At 39.1% G+C, this 25,408-nt stretch overlaps 1 protein-coding gene across 4 annotated transcripts in view; it reads right to left on the bottom strand.

Annotated features, from left to right (window-relative positions):
• The window catches only part of MYH10 (myosin heavy chain 10), a 151,632-nt gene extending 126,500 nt beyond the window's left edge, over window positions 1-25,132 (bottom strand). The window contains exons 1-3 of one of the 4 annotated variants that reach the window (XM_079133067.1): window positions 24,788-25,132; window positions 17,200-17,575; window positions 1,472-1,628 (exon numbers count right to left, since the gene is read on the bottom strand). In XM_079133067.1, coding sequence (XP_078989193.1) covers window positions 1,472-1,628; window positions 17,200-17,575; window positions 24,788-24,846 — 592 coding nt within the window. In that variant the 5' untranslated portion in view covers window positions 24,847-25,132. Of the gene's footprint in view, window positions 1-1,471; window positions 1,629-17,199; window positions 17,576-24,479; window positions 24,498-24,520; window positions 24,674-24,787 lie in introns of those variants that run through there. The other 3 variants (XM_079133068.1, XM_079133069.1, XM_079133070.1) reach the window with 3 other exon arrangements.
• Window positions 25,133-25,408: the final 276 nt, after the last annotated feature.

The raw sequence follows: 25,408 nt of genomic DNA, 5'->3' as shown, positions 1-25,408 counted from the left end.
TCATTGTACATTAAGTAATACAAAAAAATACACATAAATATAATGTATATTACTATACTTGGTTCATAATAATTTTCAATAAATGTTCATCCTAGCATTAATAATGATAATATTTAATAGTAACATGATATGCCAGTAGGTAACATCTTCCTTGTATCTTCCTCATTCTGTATATAAACGGCTGGTGTGGCAACTCAGTAATGGGATATAACAACTTATTCCTACTATTATGTTAGATTCCATTCCCCATTAACCTGACAAGGATTTTTAAAAATCTGTTCTTTTTCATCAAATATATTTATTATCCCCACTAGTTTCATGTTGCTCACAAATTTCTTAGGGAGGCAACCCACCATCTTTAAGTATATTGATAAAAATGTTGAAAAGAGCACACGCCCTGTAGTGCACATCCTGGCAAACCTAGCCAACCTCGGTCACCAGCCTCAGTCACTCACTGGCACCTCAAGAGCAACTGCTCAGCATGGAGCCGGAGGATAACACAGGAGGCCATGGAATGACATGACAAGTTTTATTCCTAGGAAGCCCAAAATAATGCTATAAATGTATTCATGTTGTTCTTAGACCATTCTCTTAACATTAGATTTTAGAAACTTTCTTGGAATGTACATGAAGTCCAGAGATCTAGAATTTCTTCCCATTTAAAAAAATCAGAATGATGTGTAAGAACTTGCCCCAGCCTTCTGGGAACTCCCTTCCCCATCATACTTCAAAGAGCAGTGGCTGGCAGCCTCACTTATGAGACTGTTTGTTTAGATGAGGAACCCAGGCTGACTCAGTAAAGTGAAGGAGGGTACTTTCTCCAGCTTCTTCTCACCTATAAGGCATTCTGTTACATTCTGGCTTTCCAAAAACATCCTTCCATAAGCCACTGTGTCTAAAGCCACAGACTCTTCAAATTTATATTTCATCCTGCTCCAAAAAAGAGCAATTGAAATCAACTAATTCAGCATGATTTTTTTGAACTTTTGTCTCTTTTTACATTCATTTGTGATCTTATTTTACCCAAAAAAGCATCCACCTTTCCTACTGCTCTTCCCTACTGGCTTTATTTTATTTTATTTTTTGCAGTGCTGAAATGGAACCCAGGTCCTTGTACATTGCTAGGCAAGTACTCTACCACTGAGCCACACCTCCAGTTCCATCCAACTGGTTTTAAAATGTAACACAGCATTAATTACACTGGCTTGTGGTGGGGATCAAATGTATGTAAGTACTAAATGCTTTTTAATATTAAAATTTACATGAAGTATTGTTTTGAAGCAACAAACATGTTTCCCAGCTTCCTAAAGAAAATGGCCACAATGTCTATTCTAAAGAACTCGTAATTTTTCTACATTAAAATTAAAAAAAAATATATTAAAAACTTCTGTAAACTAGATTGAGACATGAAAAAACACTAAATTAGATTTGGGAAATTCTGGGTGTTTCTTACTCTAATATTTCCAATTACCTTGAAGCATGCATCTGTAAGCAGATTCAGATATAGCATAGATGTGTGGCGGCATCTCATGACGTTTCTTCCCTCTGTACATTTCAATAATATTCTCAGAGTAAATTGGAAGGTTCTTGTAAGGATTTATGACTACACAGAAGAGTCCAGAATAAGTCTAGAATAAAAATAAAACAGTGTTAGAAAATAAATAGGAAGCAAAACAAAACAAAACCCTGCATTTGTCAGTCAGCATCCAGTCAGGAGACAAAAACAACACAGCAATTTAATCTTTGGAAGTACATAAGTTATGGAATGCTCACCAATGTTCTTTCAGATTCCACATTGCAACTAATCTTTGAGAAAATACAATTTGTCAAGTTTGGCTATGAAATCAAAGAAGAATATTTGCAATTATCTGAAAAAGCTATTAAAATACTCTACTTTTTTCCAAACAAGTATCTGTGGAAGGCAGGATTTTCTTCAAAGGCTTCAACCAAAACAGCTTACTACACAAACTGAATGCAGAAACAGATATGAGAATCTAGCTGTCTTTTGTTAAGATATTAAAGAGATATATAAAAATGTAAGGTTTTGCTCTTCTGATTTTTTCTTTTGAAAAATGCAGTTTTTTCATAAAAAACTATTTAGGTTAATTCATTAAGAGTTTACTATTACTATTTTTAAATGAAATGATAAACATTTAAAATTTTGTTTTAATTTCTAACATGATAAACCTTAGGAAATATAAACCATATAAGCCAAAGCTCTTTGGGGTCCACAAAAATTTTAAAGAATAGATGGTTTGGAAGATAGAAACCTTTCCTGATCACACAGTAGTCACCATTTAGAATGTACATATGGACACTTAAGACTTTTGGGTTTTTAAAATTGTCTAGACTGATTTTGAGGATATTCTACAATAAGTGACTCTCAGAACTATGGAAAAACAAGAACAGTGGGGACTGCTACCACATGCTCCAGCCCTCTGCAAGATGAAGGCCTCCGCAAGGGATACTCAGATGCTTAAGAAAGAGACTTTATTGAAGGTGATGTGGTTAAACCAAAATCTAACAGGGAGGGGATAGTACAAAAGGCTGGAGGACTGGGAGTGTTTGGATGGCCAGCTTCCCCAGGGAACACTAAGGGGATTCTAACTAACAGCTGTGTTCATAAGGGCTAAAACCTTTGGCAATTGCCACCAGAAAACCCTCTGGAGACCACTCTATTTTGAATACTGCAGTTCCTAATGCTAAAACAAGAGAAGGAGAGCCTGCCAAACATTCAAGTGACCAGAACCATCTCTCTGGCTGTTCTCCTTGTACCTTTCCTTAATTCATCACTGGAGGTTCAGGCAGAATGCACTTCCCTTCTAGATTAGAGGCTTAGAAGGGGACAAAAAGCAAAGGGATGTCTGGTCTGAGGTCACTTATTTGCACTGTTGGCTAATGCTTTACATCTGAGTAGACCAGACGGAAAAACCACCCCCACCCCCACCTCACTTGTTTGTCTGAGGACAGATTTATGACTTGCCCTTCCTTTGTTGACCACTCAGATCTTAAGACCCTTGGCCTTCTTCTACCCAGTACACACTTCAGACAACCTTGGCTAACTCCTCCTGTACCACTATCTTGTCCTTTCTCCCAATGAAGTCTCTCATCCTTCTGCTGCCCATACAACAAAGAGGCAATAACAGATAATAAAGGTAGACTTTCACAGCAATAGCACAGCTGTTGCACAGTGGGGTGACTATAAACAACAATTGTGTACTTGATATCTCAAAAAGTTAGAAGAAAGGATTTTGAATGTTTTCACCCAAAGAAATGATAAATGGTTGAGATAGGTATAATTAGCCTGATTACACAATGTATATAATGAAATATCTCATGGTACCCCATTAATATGTACAATTTTTGTGTTTTTAAGTCAATTAAAAATTTTATTTCAAAAATACTTTGAGTGAGAAAAGCAGACACAACCTCAATATTTTTATTGCATTTATATATAGTAAAATTATCAAGTCATAACCATACCTTAATATTTTATACATATATTTTCACTTTTTCATTCAAAAATTAAATTATCTATCATGAAGCTATAGATTCTGAACTTCACTTTTACAACAGATAAATAACTACAGATGACAAAACAAAAACAAATAAATAAATAAAAAAGGCCAGGCACAGTGGTACAGAATTCCAGCAACTCAGGAGACTGAGGCAGGAGGATCACAAATTAGAGGCTATCCTGGACAACTTGGTGAGACCCTGTCTGAAAATAAAAAATAAAAGGACTGATATTGTAGCTCAGTGATAAAGTGCCCCTGAGTTCAATCCCCAGTACTAAAATATGTAAGTAAATTTAAAAGTTCAAAAAATTTTTTTTCATTTAAAAATTAAAAAAAAAAAAAAAACTTCTGAGAAAGTTAAAGTACTCAAATTCCGTTTAACATTTCATAGCACAGATGGCATATGATAACATGTTTAATCAGAAATAATTCCAACATGTGTATCTACCATGTGTTAGGAGGTACTTTTCTGAAGACTAGGATTAAAAGATGAGTCTTACAAATATGAGTAAGTCATCAAAAAAGAAGAGGTTAAATAATCACCAGTATCCTATGCTTGCCAAGGAAGAGCAGGAACAAATGCTGAAGTGGAAATTTTATTAAAGTACTTAAAAAGAGCTAACTTCCAACTACAAGGAAAATTAGCTCAAATATCAGGTTCTTGCATAAACTGATCATTGAACTGATACTGTATCTCTTCTATCTTTCCCCAGGCACATGGTAGGAGAGCAACATGCTGTTAAAATAACTTCTCTAGAGATCTTTAAGTTTGAATTAAACTTCATTATTAAGTATCTGAACACATGCATGCGCACGCACGCGCACACACACACACACACACACACACACAAAGATACTCAGCACTTTTGACACACATAAACTCGAGGCACAATGACAACAGATACCCACTAAAAAAAACCAATCACAATATAAGGCAGCAAAATGGGAAAGAAAAAGATGAACAGGTTCTATAAATGGTGGAGAAAGCTCTGGGGCAGAACATACAACACACCCCAAGCACTGAATGGTCATAACTATCCTACTAGAAACTATAAAACTGTGCACAAAATTCAGGCCCAGATGGTCTTTGATGTTCTTTTAAAAGACTATTAGAGTCAAAAGAGGGATAAGGAATTCCCATTAAAACAGTAAGAAGACTCCTACAGTGACGGGAAATATCCAAGGCATGGCAAAAAGACCCATCTAGCTGAAAATAGTCTATGCTGAGGAATGAGAAAAGAGCCTAGAAATTCACACTGAACAACTGAGATTTCATCCTTGACAGGTGATGAGGTATCAGAGGTTCAGGAAAGAAGAGTGACTGTTGGAAAGAAGCACTTTAGACAAGTGTGAATCTGGAAGCCATATGCAAAATCGATTGAAGGAGCAAGAGATGAGAAGTAGGCAGAAAGTGGAGACTGCTCAACAGGCCTGGCACGAGAAAGCCTGGATGAGAGAAAAGGCAACAAACCGGGGAGGGATGAGTCATGGAGAAGCTGGACCTTGACTGCTCATATTCAGAAAATCAAAACAGAAAAGCCATTTAAGGCCCAAGGAAAGAAGGACTGCAAGGTTTTTAAGCCTGAGAGACTGGAAAAGTTACTGAGTGAAGAGAAAGATAATGTGCTTTATGGGTTTGTGGTATGACAGATGACGTGGGTAGGACACCTACTGAATAGCTGGAAATATTGCTTGCTTTACCAGAGACCTGGGAAAATCCTAAGAAATGCAGAGATCTGAGGGAGAAGTTGTATAATAAAACACTATTGCATACTTTACTTAAGGGAGATGTACAAAAATATTTGCACATAAAAAAGTTTGCAATTCTCAAACACACAGTGCTGCTTTAGAACTCCAGGCTTCTTCCCAGAATGCCCACCCTCCTCTGTCTGCTACGACTAGGAAATGGTACTCATCCTTTAAGTACCAGGTCTCTGACTAAGAAAGCAGGGATACATAAAGACACTGTTTCATAGAATCAAGGAATTCCAAGAACCATGAAACGGAAGCAGGTGCAAATGCCAATGTCAGGGAGCAGAGATAGTATATCTCCTACTAGAACAGGGCACTGACCTGGGGACATCACATAACCCTACACCCCAACTGTAGCTCTCAAGAAATCATCCCACTGCCCAAAAGGAAAGCAAGGAAGAAAAGAATACATTCACCCATATCATCTGCAAATGCTGCACCTGGATAAAATTCAACAACAATCAGACATTAAACAAAATCACATAAAAAGGAAAAGATAATCATCCAGAGAATTTGGAGAAAGGAATTAGCTATGAAAATTATCTATAAAATATGCTAAAAGAAAATTTTAGGAAATAGATTTACAACTGCAACAGAATATAATGTCACATATTGAAAGAGAAATACAAAGGAAATAAAGGTGACAAGAGCAAGAAAAGATTGTAAGAGAATGGAAATCAAATGGTGAGAGCAGAAACATTTATTCTGGGAGAGCATCCTCTTTATAGAAAAGAGAACAAAAGTAAAATAATGAAAGAAAAAGAAGCTACAAAGGTACAATAAAAAAATAATACACAGAGGACAGTTGAATATGGATGGCAGAGGAAAGATACTGAAAATGTGATTGCTCCTTTGGGGGAAAAAGACTAAACTATTATAATAATAATAATAATAACAACAATAAAAAATGCACTTGAAGAAAACTGTTGGGGGGAGGGGAATATATAGTTAAAAAGCACTCACCAAGCTAATGAAGGCAGGTAGTATACTCTCACCATTCTTAGCTCCTAAAGAAACAATGCTTATCACAAGATGCCTAAATCCTTGGGTGACTGGCAGAAGAGGACCCTCCTAAGGAATGAACCTAAGGATGGCAAAACCTGAATGGACTCACTTCAGACTCACTGGTCAATCTCAGCATTATAAAGTGAGAGACAACTTGATATTAAGTGTCTCTTAATCCAAAACTGTCTAAGGCTCTGGATCCAATGACCAGACTATAGGAAGCACCATGGGAATGTGACCCACAAAATCCAGAACTGGGAAATTCTACAACAAACTGATTCTGTTCATCAAGTGAAAAAATAAGGAGGTGAAACACAACAGGTCAGAAGAGACACAACAATCAATTACAATATACCCCCCTTCTCTGCATCCTGAATCAAACAGACCAACTATTTATGAGATGTTTATGAGGTAAGGGAAATTTGAAAAGTGACTGAATGTTTGATGATATGAAATTATTGTTACTTGTTTTTTGGACAGATGATAGTTTCAAATCCTAAAAACTTTGTGGGGAGCAGGAGGCTAAGCAAAGGTTTTAGTAGCACACAAATCTAAGAAAACAAACATTAAAGAGTTCTGGCCCACCCAGGAGAAGCTTCCCCTTGGGATTGGTAAAAACCCCAAGTCTTGGGGCACTGACGGCTACCCCGTAAGAATTAAGACTGTACCAGAAATCAGCCCTAACACAATCCAAGGCACAACTGGAAAGGATATCAACCCCTGATTAAATTATATGACCTAGCCTTTACGCCATGTACAAACAGAGAAACAACATGTATCCCATTTGTTTACAATAAAAAAAAAATTATATGACCTAGTTCCCTTCACCCCAACTGCTAAACCAAAGCAAAACTCCAAAATAAGTTTGATGCCATCCAGAGCCCCAAATTATCTTCACAATTTCTTATACACATTAACCAAGCATACTGTGCAGCAAGCAATGACTAGAATCCAATATAACATCCCTTGTGAGTCTATTTTTATTGACTTGTATTATTACCTGGAATGTTAATATATCCAAGTAATTAAAAGACATGGTAGAGAATACTGGTGGAGAATTGGAAACTAAAGAAAATCTAAATGAAAATTCTAAAACTGAAAAAAGCAGGAACTAAAATTAAAAATTCAATGGATGTATTTAGTGGCTAATTAGATATAGCTGAAGAAAGAATTAGGCACCTGACATTGAGTCAAAAGAAATAGACAGATTAAAATAAGGAAAACAAGTATGAAAATGTAGAGGAACATGAGAGGTATAGGGGACACAGGGAAAAGGTCTGACATACAAGTTATCTGAGTAAGAAGGAAGAAAAACAATGGTGCTAAAAGCAGTATCTGAAGAGATGAGGACTAAGAATTTTCTAAAACCAACCAACTCAAAACTGAATACATAAAAGATAAGTTATCCAAGCACATTATAATAAAACTGTTAAAAACCAAAGACAAAGAAAATTTTAGAAATTGCTAGAGTGGGTAGAGGTATGGATAACCTTTAAAAAAGCAATAATAAAACCATAAGTTGAATTTTCAACAGAAAAAGATGGACGACAGAATACCAAGCTGTGTCTGCATTGTGCCTGGTCAGCTCTGAACCCCAAACCTAACCAAAACAAAAGCAAAGAAAAATTTAAAAACAATGGAGTAATAGACACTTCCAGAAGAATAAGAGATGCTTTCTAAAAGAAAGATAAAAGAGATGTAAGTTAAAAAATAAAAGCAATAAAAGGGTAAATGGATAAAACTAAATGAATACTGACTATTAAAAAGTAATAAGTAAAAAAGTAGTAAGTATCTTGTGGGTTTTAAAATATAAAGAAAATTAAGATAACAGCATATAAACTGGGGGGGGAGAGTAAAGGAAGTTCAAGTGTTCTCAGATTCTTTCCTTATCTGTAACATGGTAAGAATTCTGTCAATGATACAAGTTAGAATGGGTAACCACTAAATGAAAAGCTAAGAGAATAGCAAAAATGTATATTTTTTAGTGAAAGATAGAATAATGAAAACTACTTAATCCCAAAAGGGTGTATAAAAGAGAAAACAAACAAACATAGAAGAGGTAAGAGATAGAAAGCAATGACTCAGATGGTAGATTTAAAATGAAATGTATGTCATTACATTACATGTATGTAACCTAAATATTCTAGTTTTACAGTATTGTCAGAGCTTGGGGCTGTGGCACATGCCTGTACTCCCAGTGACTCTGGAGGATGAGACAAGTGCATCACAAGTTCAAGACCAGCATAAGCAACTTAGGGAGACCCAACTCAAAGTTAAAAAAAAAAAGGGCAGGGGATATAGCTCAGTGGTATAGCAATCCCCAGGACCAAATAATGTATGGTCAGATTGAGGACAAAAATAACCACAGAAAGTTTATAAGAGACATACCTTTAGTATAAAGATACAAAAAATCAAAAGTTTAGAAAACAATGAACCATGGAAACACTAATCTGAAGGTAGGGAATAACTAATATTAAGATCAAAGTGAACTTCACAAGAAACAAAAATGAAGACCATTTCATGATGATTCACCAGAAAGATATAAAATTTCTACATTTGTATACATGGGATAAGACAGTTTAGGAATGATACAGCAAAAGTGATACAGCAGAACTAAAAAGAGAAAGAGACATTTTCACAGTAACCGAAATAACTAGCAGATAGAAAATAAAACTAAGGCTGCAGATGTAGGTCAGTGGTAGAGCATTGCAAAGCCCTTCAATCTCCAGCACTGCAAAAACAAATAAATAAATAATTAAAAATTTCCCAGCACTGCAAGAAATAAATAAAATTCTAAAGCCTCTAAGGACATATAAGGTTGAATGACATTGCACATACACAATACTGTGTCTAATAACTGCCTGAGACATGTTTTCCGAGTATACAACTACCTTCTACCCAAAATGATCATAGGATAAACCATAAAGCAAGTCTAATAAATATCAACGGACTAAATCACTCAGGGTATGTTCTCTGACCAAGGAGGCATTATAATTAGAAATAAAATAATCCTGAAAATGCCCAGTGTTTGGAAACTAAGAAATTCACATCTAAATAACTTGTGGAGCCAAGAATAAAGTCCTCATTGTTTTGAACTGAATGAAAATAAAAATACAACATAATAAAACTCATAGAATACTGCTAAAGCAGTACTTACAATGAAATTTTTAACTTTTAAAGCACACACTGGAAAAGGACCAGCTGAAAAAAAATTAATGATCTAAGTTTTTGTCTGAAGAATGTAGAAAAGGAACAACAAATCAGACCCAAACTAAGTAGAAAGAAAACGAGTGAAAATTAAACAGGAAGGTAAGTAGATAGGTAAATGGGAAGAGTGAATTGAAAGGACTAACAAAGTCAAAAGTTCAATAAAGTTAAAAGGCTGTTATTTGAAAAGAATAATATAACTGAAAAACCTCTGGTAAAACTCAAGTTGAGAAAGGAGAGAACAAATTACCACTATCAAGAACAAAAGATTAAAAAAAAAAAAAGAATGAAAGATGTCACTACAGAAAATAAGGGGGTATTATGAACTTATGCCAATACATTTGAAAATTTAAGTGAAATACAAATTCCTAGAAAAGTATTATTTTCAAAAGTGACACAAGAAATAAAAAATCTGAAAAGCTCTACATCTATTATAGAAAAACTTCCCCACAAAGAAAACTCTATTATTGCTTAGAAAAGAACAAAGATGAAAAATTCCACAATTCATTTTATAAAATGAACATAATCTTGACAGTAAAACATGAAAAGGATATTATAAGGAAAATTTTTAAGCTATTCTGATGAATGTAGGTGCAAAAATCCCAAAATATTAGCTAGGAGAGAAAGAGAAGGAGAGAGAATATCCTTTGTTCTTATAAGTTAAATACTAAAAAAAAAAAAAAAAAAAAAAAAAAAACCCAAGCAAACAAACAAAAAAAAAAAACACCATACTATTTTAGATAGTGGGAAAATTTTTGATAAATTTTAGCACTCAATCTGAATTTTTTTTGAAAAAATCATTCATTCAGAATAAAAACTAAGAATTGGAGGAAACTTTACTTCATCTGATAAAGAATATTTTTAAAAACATTTAAACTACAGCAAATATCATTCTTAATGGTGAAATGTTGAAATCTTCCCTTGAGATCAAGAATAATAAGGATGCTTTCTATTACCACTTTTATTCAAAAAGCATTGTGCTGAAGGTCCTAGATAGTGCAATAAAGCAAGTAAAAGAATGCAAGAATTGGAAAAGAAAAAAATAAAACTGTCATTATCTGCAGGTAATGTGAGTGTGTTCACAGAAAATCCACAAGAATCTTCAGCTAAACTGTTAAAACTATGATATAACCTAGTAAGGTCACTAAATATAAAGTCAATATGCAAAAACTTTTTTCTATAAAATGTTAAAAAATTACATACATATTACGTACATACCCTATGTATCACAAGAGCAAAATTTAAAACACCATTTAAACCTATCTGAAAAAAAAAAATGGCCCCAAAATAAATCTAACAAGACTGTCTCTATTAAGAAAACTATAAACCAATATTGAGAAAAATTAAGAACTAAATAAATGGGTATACCTAGTCATTGAAAATTAAATACTGTAAAGATCAAATTTCTACCCCAAACTGATCTACAGAATCAATAAAATTTCAAGCAAAATTCCAATAGGGTTTTATGTGTATACATAAAAAACTGTAAGCAGATATTAAAATTATAATGAAACAATCTATCCTTAAGAACAAGTATGAGCGTATGCTGAGTACCAAGACTAATTATAAAGCTGTAATACTTAAGACAATGTGAATCAGCCCAAAGATAGAAAGACAGACCCATGAAACACAATAGGAAGTCAATAACATGAACACCTGATTTAAGACAAAGGTAGTACTTCAGAGCACTGGAGAGAGGAATCTTTCAGTAAATGGAACTAGATCCACTGGATAGCCATTTGGGAGCAGTGGGAAAATCTTGTCCCTATCTTACAAAAAAAAAAAAATTTCAATTCCAGATGGAACTGATGCTGATCCTATGAAAAGTACCAAATTTCCTTCTCTTTGGCTTCAGACTGAGTTTGGCCAATTGAAGAGATCAGCAGGAGACTGAAGGTGGAGGTCAGATTTTTATTACCCAGGCTCTCTCTCTGCCAATTTCCATGGCTTTCTGCATCCCTGTAAGGAAGGCCACAGTTCCACCAGGTAGCCCTCATCATCAGGTTGAAGTTAAGAGCTCTTTCCTACTGTTCTTTTAAAGATTCAGATGTATCAAAGGGCAAGGGATGTATATGGCAACTGCAGAGCACTTGCCTAGCATGTGTGAGGCCCTGGGTTCAATCCCCAGCACTCCAAAAACAAACAAAAAAATAATGTATCAAGGGCTCTTGGCCATCACTAACACCAGAATACTGTACTATTCCTCATTTGTTTTTTAAACTCCACCCACATTTGTAAATCTTCAGTTTACTAAATGCCTAGTCTGAGAGTCTTTTGTTTCCTTCTGGGATCTAACTAGATCAAGCATTACCTAAGAAAGCTGAAGATATGAACTGTAGATATGCATATCCTATCACCCAGGAACTGCACTCATACATAGAAAGGCAAGCTTATGTGTGCCAGGTACATATGCAAGGCCATTTACTGAAGTAATGCTCATACTAGCATGAAACCCGGAAAAAAAAATGCACGAAAAGAGTCGAATAGGGTGGGGCGATGGTGCACACCAGTAATCCATCCACTCACAAGGCTGAGCTAGGAGGATCACAAGTTCAACACCAGCCTTGGCAATTTAGTGAGGTCCTAAGTTACTTAGTGAGATCCTGTCTCAAAAATAAAGTAAATAAAAAGGGCTGGGGATGTGGAACCTAGTGGTTCAAGCCTCAGTACCAGGGAGGAAAAAAAGGAAGAAGAATTGAATAGGGGCTGGGGATGTGGCTTAGTGGTAGAGCACTTGCCTAGCATGCAGAGGCCTTGGGTTCAATCCCTCAGTACCGCAAAAAAAGAAAATGAAGGTTGAGTAGACAAATACATTGGATCCAAAAAAAAAAAAAAAAAAAAAATCTTATAACTGAATACTATATTCCAACAAAAATAAATGAATAACTCAAAATTTTATTTCAGAGCCCTTTTACATGCTTACAAATTATTAAGGACCCCAAAAACTTTTAATTTACTATATGTATATTACATAAAAAGGTATATATATATATATATATACTGAGTGTTATAAATGTATATATATACTGAGTTTTATAAATGTGTATTTATTCATTTTAAAACAGCAATAAACAACATTTTTTAGAAAAAGTAACAAAGGTGAGAAAAGTGACACTACTTTATATTTTATTGTCTGGCTTAATAGAAAACAACTTGATTTTTATATCTAATTTTGCTTTTTGCGATAACCATGATATGTTGTATTTGATGCATATGAAAAAAATCTGACACCTATTTGTTGGAAAAGAGGAATAATTTAACAGCCTTTTCAGATATAATATTCTGAAACTACCAAAACTAAACAAGTGACAACTTCTTAAAGATTAGATGCAATGTAGCTTCTGCAACCCTATCAGTGAATTTATACTATGTTACATCAAAATCCATTGGCTAATCTTGCATGATGAATCAATCTTTTACCCACCCATGATTTTGAAACATCGTGGATACCTCATTTGGAAAACATTAGCTAACTGAATTATCCAAGTCTTCCAAATGATATTTCACTATATGACAAACAAAAAGAAAACAAAATCACTTTCATTAGTATCAACATCTATCACATCAGCAAGGTTTTTAAGTATTGACAAACTGCCAAGTTCACGATGGTAGATTCAAGTTTCCTATCATTCCAATTTTCACATAAAAACTCAAATTTTACCATTGACAAACACAGTTGTTCCTTTGAAGTGACAGGCTCACTTTGTTTATTTTCAAGAAAATATTTGCCAAATACCTCTGTGCAAGACACCATAGCTTATTCATCAGTCAGTTAATCAAATAGAAATGGTGTTTTATGAAAAAAGTAGCAAGTTCAGCCTGCAACTCAAAGAACCACACGTGTGCTTTTCTTCAAGGCACCATCGCAGGACCACATGCAGCAGAAGTGCTTGTGTATACTCATCACCTCCTCACACAGAACACTAGGAGGATGTTTGCTCAACAGCTGCTATTTAATAAAAATCAATAATTTTTTCTGTTTCTGGTTATCAAGGACATTCTTGAGTGAAACTGGATTTTAACTGATTAAAATTACCAACAAAGGGCAGTGAACAATAAGATGATTACTAGTACAGCTTAGGGGCAATGCCTTTATTCATAAGGTGTCAGGAGCTTTATTCATCAAAGCTTTGGGACCACCAGTACAAATATCCATAGTAGAAAGATCAAATAACATCTTCATATTATTACGAAAATAGTTTTGACCTCTCAGATACCCTGAAAAGGTTTTAGGGAAGCCCTAGGGAGTCCACAGTCCATACTTTGAAAGCTATTGAATTACAACAAGGCAAAACAATATAGATGAATCTTACAAATGTAATGTTAAAAAAAAAACAAAACCCACAGACACAAAAGACGATGTACTATGAGAACCATTTGTATTAAAGTTTGAAAAAATGCAAAACTAAACTATACTATTTAGGGATATCTAACTAGTTTGATTAAACACTGGGGAGATTTTAACATACTTCTCTTAGTAACTGATACCTCAAGCAGACAAAAATTAGTGAAGATATAGAAGGTTTAAACACAGTTAAAAAGCTGAATCTGTATGGGAGCCTACCCAACAATAACAAAATACGCATTCTTAGCAAACACATGGAATACTCACAAGACTTGATAATTTACTACACAAAGCAAGTCTCAACAAAAAAAGTCATCCTTTGTGATGAAATTACTTTAAAAATCAATAGCGAAAAAGAAAACTAAAACACTTGGAAATGCTAAAAGTACACTTTTTTGGGGGGAGTACCTAGGACTGAACTCAGGGGCACTCGACCACATCCCCACATCCCCAGCCCTCTTTTGTATTTTATTTAGAGACAGGGTCTCAGTGAGTTGCTTAGCACCTCACTTCTACTGAGGTTGGCTCTGAACTTGCAATCCTCCTGCCTCAGCCTCTCAAGTCACTGGGATTAGAGGCATGTGCCACCATGCCTGGCAGAGTACACTTTTAAATGGTTCATAGTTGAAGAAGAAATTATAAAAGAAATTAGAAAATACTTAGGTAGTAAAACTACTACATAGCAAATATTGTGAGCTGAAAAGTATTAGAAAAATTTACAAGTTTAAACTGTTTTATTAGGAAGGAGTATAAAAATTAATCAACTGAGAATTTGGAGGTCCGGGAGAACAAATCCACATAAAATATAAGGAAAGAACATACCTAAACCAGTTAGCAACCTAACTTGTTTGAAGCTGTTATGTCCTCTCTATAGACATATGTCCAAAAAATGGTCCTGTGCAAGTTATTGTAATGTCTGCATCATGGCACCTCAACCTATCAATTTCAACTGACCAATTAATTCCAAAGCCCAAAACAAATGCATCACCATCAGCAATGAAGGCTTTCCCTGGCCCCTCTCTTTACAAGATTTTAATCAGAGTCAAGTGCTCTAATTAGTGGGAACCTTTCTGTACCCACCTGATTGGAGACATGATCCTCCCCAACCCTACCTCTGTTGTGATCTTCCTACTTTGAGAAAAACCTCTGAATTCTCCATTTGCACAGCCCAAAGGGGCCATTCTTTGAAAAGAAATTCACAAATGCACTCAGGTTGAGCTGGGGAGTGGGCAATAAAGAAATCAAACCAACTCAATAAAAGACGGCTTCCGGATCTCAAAATTATGTGGAGTGGCTACACACAAAACACACCATCTTTTCTTTCATTCCTGTGTTTCACAATCACAATCTCCTTCCCTTTTCCATCTATCTCCCTTCTTTCTCCTGCATACTGCTACCTACAGTGCCTAGCGCGAGGAATGAAGGTGAAGACTGGCAGGAAACACTCTGGCTCCCCTTCCACGCTGTGCTCCTCCACTACTCTGGTGGTGCATCACCTCTCCAGCCCTGCATAAACCATGGCACACAGGGTTTCATCCCAAACTGATCCAGCTCCTAAATCTGATGTTACATTACCATCTTACCACAATCTCTTAATTTCCTAGTCCTCTCACTCCCTGACTCTCAACAACCCTATCTTTCAACATCATTAAAAACTCCAGCCCTTGATCATCAGCGCCTTCCTACCCAGACAGACTCCCATTCCTACAGAGCTTGATGCCAAAGACAGCCAGAAGAGTTACCCTCTCTCTGTGCTGGCAATGAAGACACAAGTTGCCCTGCCTGGAGCAAAATCACACAGCCAGACAAAAATGTGATCTCCTTCTACACTGATATTCAGTCTCAGCTGGATTCTCATTGTTGCTCTTCAGTTTTTTCTTATCCTTGGCTTTCCTTCTCTTCCAAGATTTTCTCACTCTCCTTAAGCCACTTTCCAGCCCTGTTGCCTCTTCCTCTCTCATTTCGCATCTTACCTCATAAAGGAAATAAATAAATAAATAAATAAATGGAGACCATAAGGCTTGATGGAAATGACTCCCGCAAAGGTCATGAGCCAGCTACTCTTTGCCCCTGGCTGGCTTACTCTATTGGTCAGACTCCCTGTTTCATTTCTTCATACCAGGTAGTATCTTGTTCACCATATTACCCCAGAAACCTAGAACATACTAGGCACTTAAAATATTCCTAACATACACTAATTTCTATGGAAACACTAGTTCTGATTAAGTGAAGTTTTTAATTATTCATGAGCTTCAGTAGCATGCTCCTTGCATAAAATTCAAATACCCTTTTCCAATTTCAGACCATTCTAAATCCAATCCATGCCACCTTCTTCAAATCACTGCCACCTCTGTCTACCATCCCCTCAAGCCTATTTTGCCGTTCTAGATTCTTTTCAGTATTTGGTTTCATTTTTCCTCTCTACCTTATCCATTATTGTTTTCAATAACTTCTACACAGTCAGGGACATGGTGCTAGAGTTTAGATTGCCAGTGATACTACTGGGAGGCAGTGAAGTCTTTAGGAGGCGAGGCCTATTAGAAGGAAGTTAGGTCATTGGGGATATGCTCTTGAAGGAGATACTGAGACCCTGTCCCCTCCTCTCTCTCTTTCTCTCTTTGGTTCCCCCATGTCATAAGGTGAACAGGACTCTTCCACCTCATGCTCCCATCATGATATAATATGACAACATAAGCCCAAAGCACAGGACCAAATGATCATGGACTAAAACTTCTGAAACTGTGAGCCAAAATAAACTCTTCCTCTTTTTAAGTTGACTCAGCTCAGGTATTTGGTCACAGTGATGGAAATCTAACACATCTGGTTGATGACTATAACATACACATCAACTGCTTAACCACAGGACAACCACAAGACAATCCCAGGCTCAATCTCACCCTGAACTATTTCCTTTTTAAAACCTCAGCATTCATCTTTCCTATTTCCAAGTACCTAGATGAAACTGTTCTTGCTCTCCACTTAAATCTGTAAACTTACTGTCCCTTCACTCTAATCCTCCTGGACAGACACTTGATTTTCTACCATTTTTCTGTTTTATATTTCTGTAATGCACTCATTACCTATTCTTTCTCCCACATGCTCTCTCTCATCTTATTGTGCTTTAGAGCACCACATTAATAAAAGTCTTCAAATGTTTTATTATATCTAATTGCAGATTGGATTATTTAAATTTAGCATGCTAAGTTTGAAGGAAAGCAAGACTCAGGTAAGTAGGAGACAATCTTTCTGTGTTTAACAGCAATAGCAAAGCTAAACAGAGTATTCCTCATTCTCCTTTGATTATGACAAGCTGGGTGATTTACATTAATTCCCAATCACTACTTCCCATGATTATTTGGAAGAAATACTCACGTAGATAAGTCCTGAATAGTAGCGGTCCTTCAGATTATGTAAAACAGAAGCTTCATTCAAGCATGTCAATTCCGCCATATCCTCCACCTTGGAAAACTTAGGTGGGTTCATCTTCTGAATGTCATCTTTGTTGACCATTGCCTTCTTCCCGTTCTCTGCCAACTCCACCATAACTTCATCTCCCCGTTCTTCTTTGATACTAGCTGCCTCAAAACCATGGCGTTCAGATGGAATCCACACTAGCTTCTTAGCTGTCCAATCAGCTTGAGTGGCAGGGTTGTAGATGACAGCCCTGTCCACAAAGAGATACCTCTCTGGATCCTCCAGTCCAGTTCTCTGTGCCATTGTAAACAGAAGGATCCAAGAGCAATTGCCTCTAAGAGAAGAGAAGAAGGGCAAAATTAGATGTTTACAAAATGTGAAATAATTTACAAATGTTTTTTTTAAAAACAAAACTTTAAGTAAACATGAAATATAAACTCTGAGTTCAGGAGCTGGGGTATTCCTCTTCACAGCCACAGTAACTGCATTTCCAAGGTAAATTTCAGAGGTAACCACTAATTATGCCTCTGGATTTCTGACGACCACTCAAGATCTGCCCTGAGTTACCAAGGGCTGAAAAGCAGGCAGAAGAAAAAAGCAAAATTCCGGGATGACCTTTTTTTCTCTCCAGCTCCTCTTTCACCCTCACCACAAATTAAACAGGGAGTTAAGAAGGGAAAGGAGAAAAAAAGAAAAAGAAAACAAAGATGCATAATAAAAGGTCCACAGAGTGGTTCTGGAATTAGTGTGACCACAGGGATATAGCTCCAAAAACACATGATGATGCCAGAGAGAAAACAATCAAAGAAAGCATGCCTTCCAGTCCATCTTCAAACAGCTCAAAGCCCTTCATAAATAACCCACATCAGTCCCTGTACGGCTTTCCTATGGCCCCATGTGGTCTTAATGCGATTAAATGGGGCCAAAGAAGACAAGTGAAACTTGGCTTCTCATGATGGCCTTTCAAGTATGTGGTGGTGACAGCTATCCAGGTCTCCACTCCCATCCTACAGCTGCTCCCACTCCTCCGTCTCAGCATCAGCATTCCATCATTCATCAAGACTCCTGCTAGCAGGGCGTAGGCCCATAATCTACTCAGGATGCTGAGGCAGGAGGATCTCAAGTTCAAGGACAGACTGGGCAGCTTAGCAAGACCCTGCCTCAAAATAAAAATAAAAAGGGCTGAGGATGCAGCTCAATGGTAGAGCATCCCTAGGTTCAATCTCTGTTCCCCAAAAAAAGGGATGAGTCAGGGAAAAGACTCCTTCCCTGATCTCTTATCTCTAGATAGACTCCAATGTGTCCACATCTTCCCTTTACAGAGTGTGGCCCAGAAGTAAACATCACATTCCAGATACTGTCTGATCAATGCAGAAGAAAAAAGAATCATTCACAACTTCAGCCACCTTGAGAAAAGGACTGGTTCTATGACTTTGTCAATTAATGTAGCTCAAGACCTAATGGTTTCTTGAGCACCCATGGATAATTGGCTCCTAAGAAGCTACCAGTGAGAGCTCTACACACATTGCTATTAGCTACATCTCTTCCTCTACTTGTGCAACTGACTTTTTTGATCAAATGACAGCATTTTATGTCCTTATCATTTGCTTTTCTGACGTCACTTATCATTCCTGCCTGACAGCATCTTTTTAGGGAATCTGATACTATCTGGAATATTTTTTGCTATTACTCCACAAATTCCAGGTTATTATAACTTCACAGGTACAGTTTCTGTGGTTTCATCTAAAACAAAAAGCCAACTAAGTACAGACTTTTACTCTACCAAATCCCCTCAACTCTCCCCCACCTGCCCTCCAGAAATGTTGGGGGCTCTTTGCAGGCAAGCAGATCAACATAAGGCATCTTTTGCAGGTTGCAAGGAAAATCATAAGGTTGTCCAAAGTTGTTGAAAAGTTCTTAAAGTTAAGTCCATAGATGAATTTCAAGTTCCATGAAATCACAGAAATTCAGGTATAAACATGATGTACACTTAAGGGTGTGCATAGTAGATTGTCTTAAAGAACATCCGTAACTTTATTTAGATTCTCAAAGGGACTGCTATGTCCTTAAGAATAAATCACTGACAATGGCAAAGGTACTAGCCATTTAACTCCTAATAATAATTTATTATTTTTTAATTAATTAGCTATGATTGTTCAAAAATTTATTACAATGTAATTCATTACAAATGCCCATGCTCTGTTAATGAGTCTCAAACTTTAGCACTCATCGGTAAAATTCTTAACATACACAGATTACAGCTGGGATGTAGCTCAGTGATAAGAGTACTTGGCTAGCATGCAAGAGGCCCTGGGTTCAATCTCCAGTACTCCAACACACACACACACACACACACACACACACACACACACATCCTGGGTTCAATCTCCAGTACTCCAACACACACACACACACACACACACACACACACACACACACATCCTGGGTTCAATCTCCAGTACTCCAACACACACACACACACACACACACACACACACACACACATACTTACACTCACAGACTCCATCCCCAGAGTTTCTGATTCAGTAGATATAAGGTGAAGCCCAAGAATCTGCATTCCAAACAAGTTCCCAGAAGGTGCTGCTGATGCCGCCTGTCACGGGACACACTTGACAACCTCTGCTCTAGTTTTCTGGCTGCCATAGTGAGTCACTATTACTAGCAGGTAGACCAGGGAAGAAAGGCAGGCTAAAAACCAACGTTCTAGACTCATTCATAACATGATTCAAAAAATATGCTACTGAAGGTTATAGACTTGGATAAAACAAAAATCACAAAACAAAGCGAACCCCTCCCAAAAAATTACAAAATATGTAATTCATGTTAAAGATTTCTACAAATAAAATTGCTTATATGTTGTATAACTAAACTTACGTTTGCCTTCTGAGGCATCCACGTGTCACGTGGGAAGAGGACAGCACAAAAAATATTCACGGGTACATGTACATCATGAAAAATGGTTTCAAAAGCCCATTACTGCTGGGGGAAGAGGCACACCTGCAATCCCAGCAACTCAGGCGGAGGCAGGAGGATCATGGAGTTTGAGGTCAGCCTCGACAACTTAGCAAGACCGTATCTCAAAATAAAAGATAAAAAAGACTGGGGATGTAGCTCAGTGGTGAACTGAACCCCAGCACTGCAAATGAAAAAAAAAAAAAAAAAATTAAAATAAAAAAATTACTCCCATTACCCCTAGGGACTGGGATCATATAACTATTAACAAGTCTTTCCAACTTAAACACTGCATACTGGTAAAAAATCATCCGAGGTGAATTTGAGGACAAATAATAGGACAGACACTGTACCTTTTAGAAGCACAGAATCTATTAAAAGAAAAAATATCCAACTACAACAAAATATGATAATAAGTTACTCTTATGATTCTTGTTCAGTATTAACTGTATATTCTATATAGCACTTAGGAAATCATCTTGCTGACAATAGGCATGTACACATTTCTTTTGATTTATCCTGGGTATATAATTACATGCTTATTTATAGGTAGCTAGAAATTAGAATAACTTTACAGATCATTTCTAGAACAGGTCATTTCTAGAGCAGGTCTAGAAAAAAAAATGATTTATATAAAGTTACTTCATCAAATTGGGACATTAAAAACTCATCAGTACTTTTTCTAGGTGTAGAATGCTTATAATTTAATATAAGAAAATCAATAGATCACAAAAGTATACTCATAAACATGCTCCCAATTTCATGGGAGAAAATTATATATACATATCTATTTTTTTAATGGAATAAATGTTCATTGGGTCTTTATTGTATAGTAGGATTACAAATTACTTTGCATTTTTTTCAGCTTTTTCTATAACTGAACACTGTGGGAATGGCCACCTGTTCCTTGCTGAATCCTAAGCCCTGAGCCTAGCCCCTAGTACATAACAGAGTCCCTACACCTATTGATCAACCTTACATGAAAGGTCCCCACCCTCATAGTGAGCTTCAACTTCTTCGAAACCACAAACCTACTATTCCTTCCACTCCTGACCCAAATGCCACCCTTTCAGAAGTTCTTTTCAGGTCAATCTGGCAATTTAATCCTCTCCTTTTCCTAACATTTTGTACTGTTCTTCTGGCAAGTCTCCTTGCCCTGCCTTGCATTGCACCAAAAGGCCTAGCAGGTAGTAGGTGCTCATACTGTTGTTTAACTGCAGGGTTCATGAGGCCACTGAAGATGTCTTGTTCAGTTTAACTCTTCACTTGTGACTGCCAAATATATTATTTCACTCCACTGTACATCTGGTACCAGATCTGAATAATACTGGTATTTAACAATTTACCACTCCCAAAAGTTTTGCCTTGCTATACTACAATTTTTAAAATAGTTTACATTGCATATGTCCTTAATTATGTTGTATATTCCTTATTATGTCCAGGTACTACTCTAAGTAGTTTACATATATCAACCATTAATCCTCACAATGGTGCTATGGGGTAGGTACCATTAAAATCTCCATTTCACAGTTGAGTTTCTCTGAGGTACAGAGAAAGCCAATAACTGGTCCAAGGCCACACACTTGGGATGAAGTCTACAGAGTTCAGGTCCAGCATGAAGGCTACAGTGATGGAAGGTGTGAGGGAGGAAATTGTGAAGGGCATGTAGTATACTCTATGTTATCTGACTACGTTAAAAAAAAAAAAAAAAAAAATCCTTAATTACTGCTTAAAAACTAGAGGCTTAGTCAATGAACTCACTAGCACAATCTGGCCAAGGTTTCATATTTTATGGAAAAAAAATCCATATTTAAGGGGAAAAGAAATAAACAAGCACCTTTGCAGCAAACACAAAGATAATCTGGAAGTTTATCTTGGTGTCATTTGAACTAACTGCCTAATTAAAATTAAATCATTTATCTGTGTATGAATTAAATAATACTACACATTTTATCTGGGAACTACAGAACCATAGTTTCCATCTCCATCACTGGTTTTAAACATACACACACCCCTGGGGCTCCACCCACCCAAGTCATTTTTTACTTTCAAAGAAATGCCACCCAACTAACTTCTCAATTGCCCCCCAGTATCCCCTCAGTAGTGTGGACAGAGGAAAGCAATTCAATTTTATGAATAGCTTGCAAAGAGAAAAGCAAACTTAAAATGGATAAGTTATCCAGGATAGAGCATCCTTGTAAAACAAACTAAAACAGAACTGCCCCACTTTGTGTAAGGCTAGGTACTACTGAGGTCAGTTACATTACTGGACTGTGCAAGTCTGTTAATTTATCAAAACTCTGCTTAAACAAATGATCCCAAACCAAAGGCAGAAGACCACTATTGCTATTTATGGTCTGCACCATCTTCCAAATGATAGCTTTATACTGTGTTAAATATTTCCAAACCTTTGATCGAAAACCAGGAATTTTTATTCCTCATATGTGATAACAAAGTACATACACCAGTGAAGCATACAGTCTTCCACCCTACAACGTGCCCTTCAAATTTTCCTCCATCTCACCTTCCATTCAGTCTCTTCATTGTAACGATTTCCCTAAAGAGCCCAAACAAACAGCCAGGCTCCCCAGGCCACATCCTTTTGCTGCAAAAGCTTGTGCTGTATCACACAATTATACCATATGCTTTCTCTAGATAAGGACATGGAAGAAGTGAATTTAAGATGCAGAAGTGAGGAGATGCATAAAATGGCCACTTTTCCAGAATGGGAGACAGACAGGGCATACTAAAAACATCAAAAGCATGGGACTACAAGAATAATTAATAGAAGCAGATTGATGGAGATAAAACAATGAACAAATTATAAAGTTTTCCAGAGTGAGATACTATCAAGAATAATTAAACCGGACTCAAGGAATCCTCAGTTTCAATGATAAAAAAAAAAAAAAACAAAATCTCAGCAAAGCCAAAGTATTATATTTAGTATTATATTATTCTGCGAAAACAGCAGTCTTTGTTTCATCTGCAGTCTGGATCTACCCCGCCTGCTTTCCCCTACCCCACCCCAGTCCACCCCACCCCCTTCCATCCACCGCAGTGATCTTGAAGGGAGCTGCAGAGGCCCTAAGACACAGAGATAACGGTCGTAGGCAGAAGCCACGTTACCCAAACCTCACCAGCCGGGGTCAGACCCGCCGAGTCGCCAACCTCTTTCCTAAGGCCCCAGTGCAGGCAGGCCTGGCTGGGGGCCTCCCGGGTCTCTGGGCCGCATCCGCCCACCACAGGCCCACAAAGCCCCGGCCAATGCTAGGACCAACTCCGCAGCTTCAACTTCCCTCCGACCTATTTCCAGTCTGATTTTATGGGATCAGGGTGTGACCCCCAAATGCTGAAGGCAAGGAAGAGACTCTGCAGCGAGCCATTCCCAGATCACTTACACAATAAAGGGATCCCGAGGCAAGAGCTGACCCTCCCCCCGGCCGCCCTGCTGCAGCGCGCCCCCGCCACATTTCCCGCCTCGCCCCCCCAAACCGCGCGGGCCTCGCCGGGCGTCCACCCCTGGCCCTGGCGGTCCCATAGAGCGCGCGGCAAGCCGCCGCTTCCCACCCTTCTTTCCCAGCGCCCGCAGAGTGCGACCCTCCCCGCGACCGCAGCCGGCTCGGGAGCTCCACACCGGTCGCGCGCTCTCCGGGCTCCGCAAAGCCTCTGCCCTCCGGTTCCTCCACCTCACAGGGCCAGCGCTTGCCTTCTGAGCCCTCGGCGAACTCCTCTACCGCGCCCGGACAGCCCGGCCCGGCCTAACCCACCCAGGGGTCCTTCCTGTCCAGCGCCCCTGGCCACAGCGATCACGCCACAGCAGGACACGGTCCTCTCCCAGGAGGTAGACACAGACTCGCAGGGCACACCGGGACCCCCACCAGGGCATCAGAATTCCAACTCCACGCCGCCAGGGATCCCACACACCGAAAACCTGGCCCCCACATCCCCGCCCCCAAATCTCCATCCTCAGCCCCCCAGGGGTCGCCCTCTCGTACACCCGGGCCCTGATCCCTGCAAAGGTCTTACTCTAAGGACCCCATTCCCCGAACCTCCGAACCTCCAGGGTTCTCTATATTTCCATCCACTGGGGTCTGCTTACCCACTCCCTGCCCAGGTCCTTGCTCACACGAACCGAAGGTCTCCTCAGCATAAACCCTCCCGCCCAGAGCCCCTTCTGCTTTCCCCAGCTCCCGCTTCGGCTTGGTTCCTGTGCTCCATAGCCGCCGGGTCCTCCCGGCCCAGAATCCTTCTCTGCCCCCACGAACCTGCCCAGAACCGCCGCACTCGGACCCGGGCAGCCTCTCACCTTCAGCCGAAGATGGTGGCGCCGGCGCACGTCCCCAGCCGCGACCACAGATCCGGCGCCTCAGTCCCAAACCCACCGCTGCCTCCGCCGGGCTCCTTTAGCACTGCTGCTAGCGGCTGCCCCACCCACCCCCACCCTCATTGGGCCATCTCCACGCCCATCACCGCCGCCCCCAGACCCACTGGTCCGTTTGCGCGCCCATCTCCTAGAGAAGACGTTAGCAACCCGAACGAAGCTACCTTCCCGAGTCCGGCTCCCTCCACCCACCTGGACTGATGCTCATTGGCTCCCGCTCCCGGCCCAGGCCCACAGGGCCCCAATCTCATAGGCTGGTTCTCATGCCCATCAGAGATTCCGGGAGGTGCGGTCGGGGCAGTGGCGGACGATTGGCTGGCTCGGGTGAAGATGGACAGCTGAGGCTGGCTGGGCTCTCAGCTATCCCGCAAGGCAGCGAGTACCGATCCTGTAGGAGCCGGCGCGCAGCGCTGGCCCGGACTGTGCGGACAGTGGGGCAGGTGCGCTGCAGCAGGGGCCCCCACCTCCGACTAGAGGACGAGTCGGGTAGCCGCTGCAGCTCACTGGAGCACCTGGCCACCCCCTGGTCTTGCCGCAGCCTAGTGTCCCGCGGCAGAATGAGCTTTCACCGCGGAGTCTTGGGCCCGGGGCACTGCCGGCAGGGGCGGGGCCCGAGCGCGGTCCTGAGGCTTGACGTCACCCCAGGGCGGAGCGGGGGTGGGGGCCGAGGCTCTGCGGCTCACCTGCAGTGGGGGAGGGGTGCAGCTCCGCCTATGCGCAAGGGCCCTACCTGGGCCTCGCTGCAGACTGCACTGTTAAACACTGTCACGACCTGGGACCCCAAGCTGGCGCTGCTCTGGCCGGCTAATCTCC

This window comes from Sciurus vulgaris, assembly GCF_902686455.1.
Source record: "Sciurus vulgaris genome assembly, chromosome: 3".
Classification (NCBI taxonomy): Eukaryota; Metazoa; Chordata; class Mammalia; order Rodentia; family Sciuridae; genus Sciurus; species Sciurus vulgaris.
Note: the sequence above shows the minus strand (reverse complement) of the source record. Positions and strands in the feature narration are given on the sequence as shown.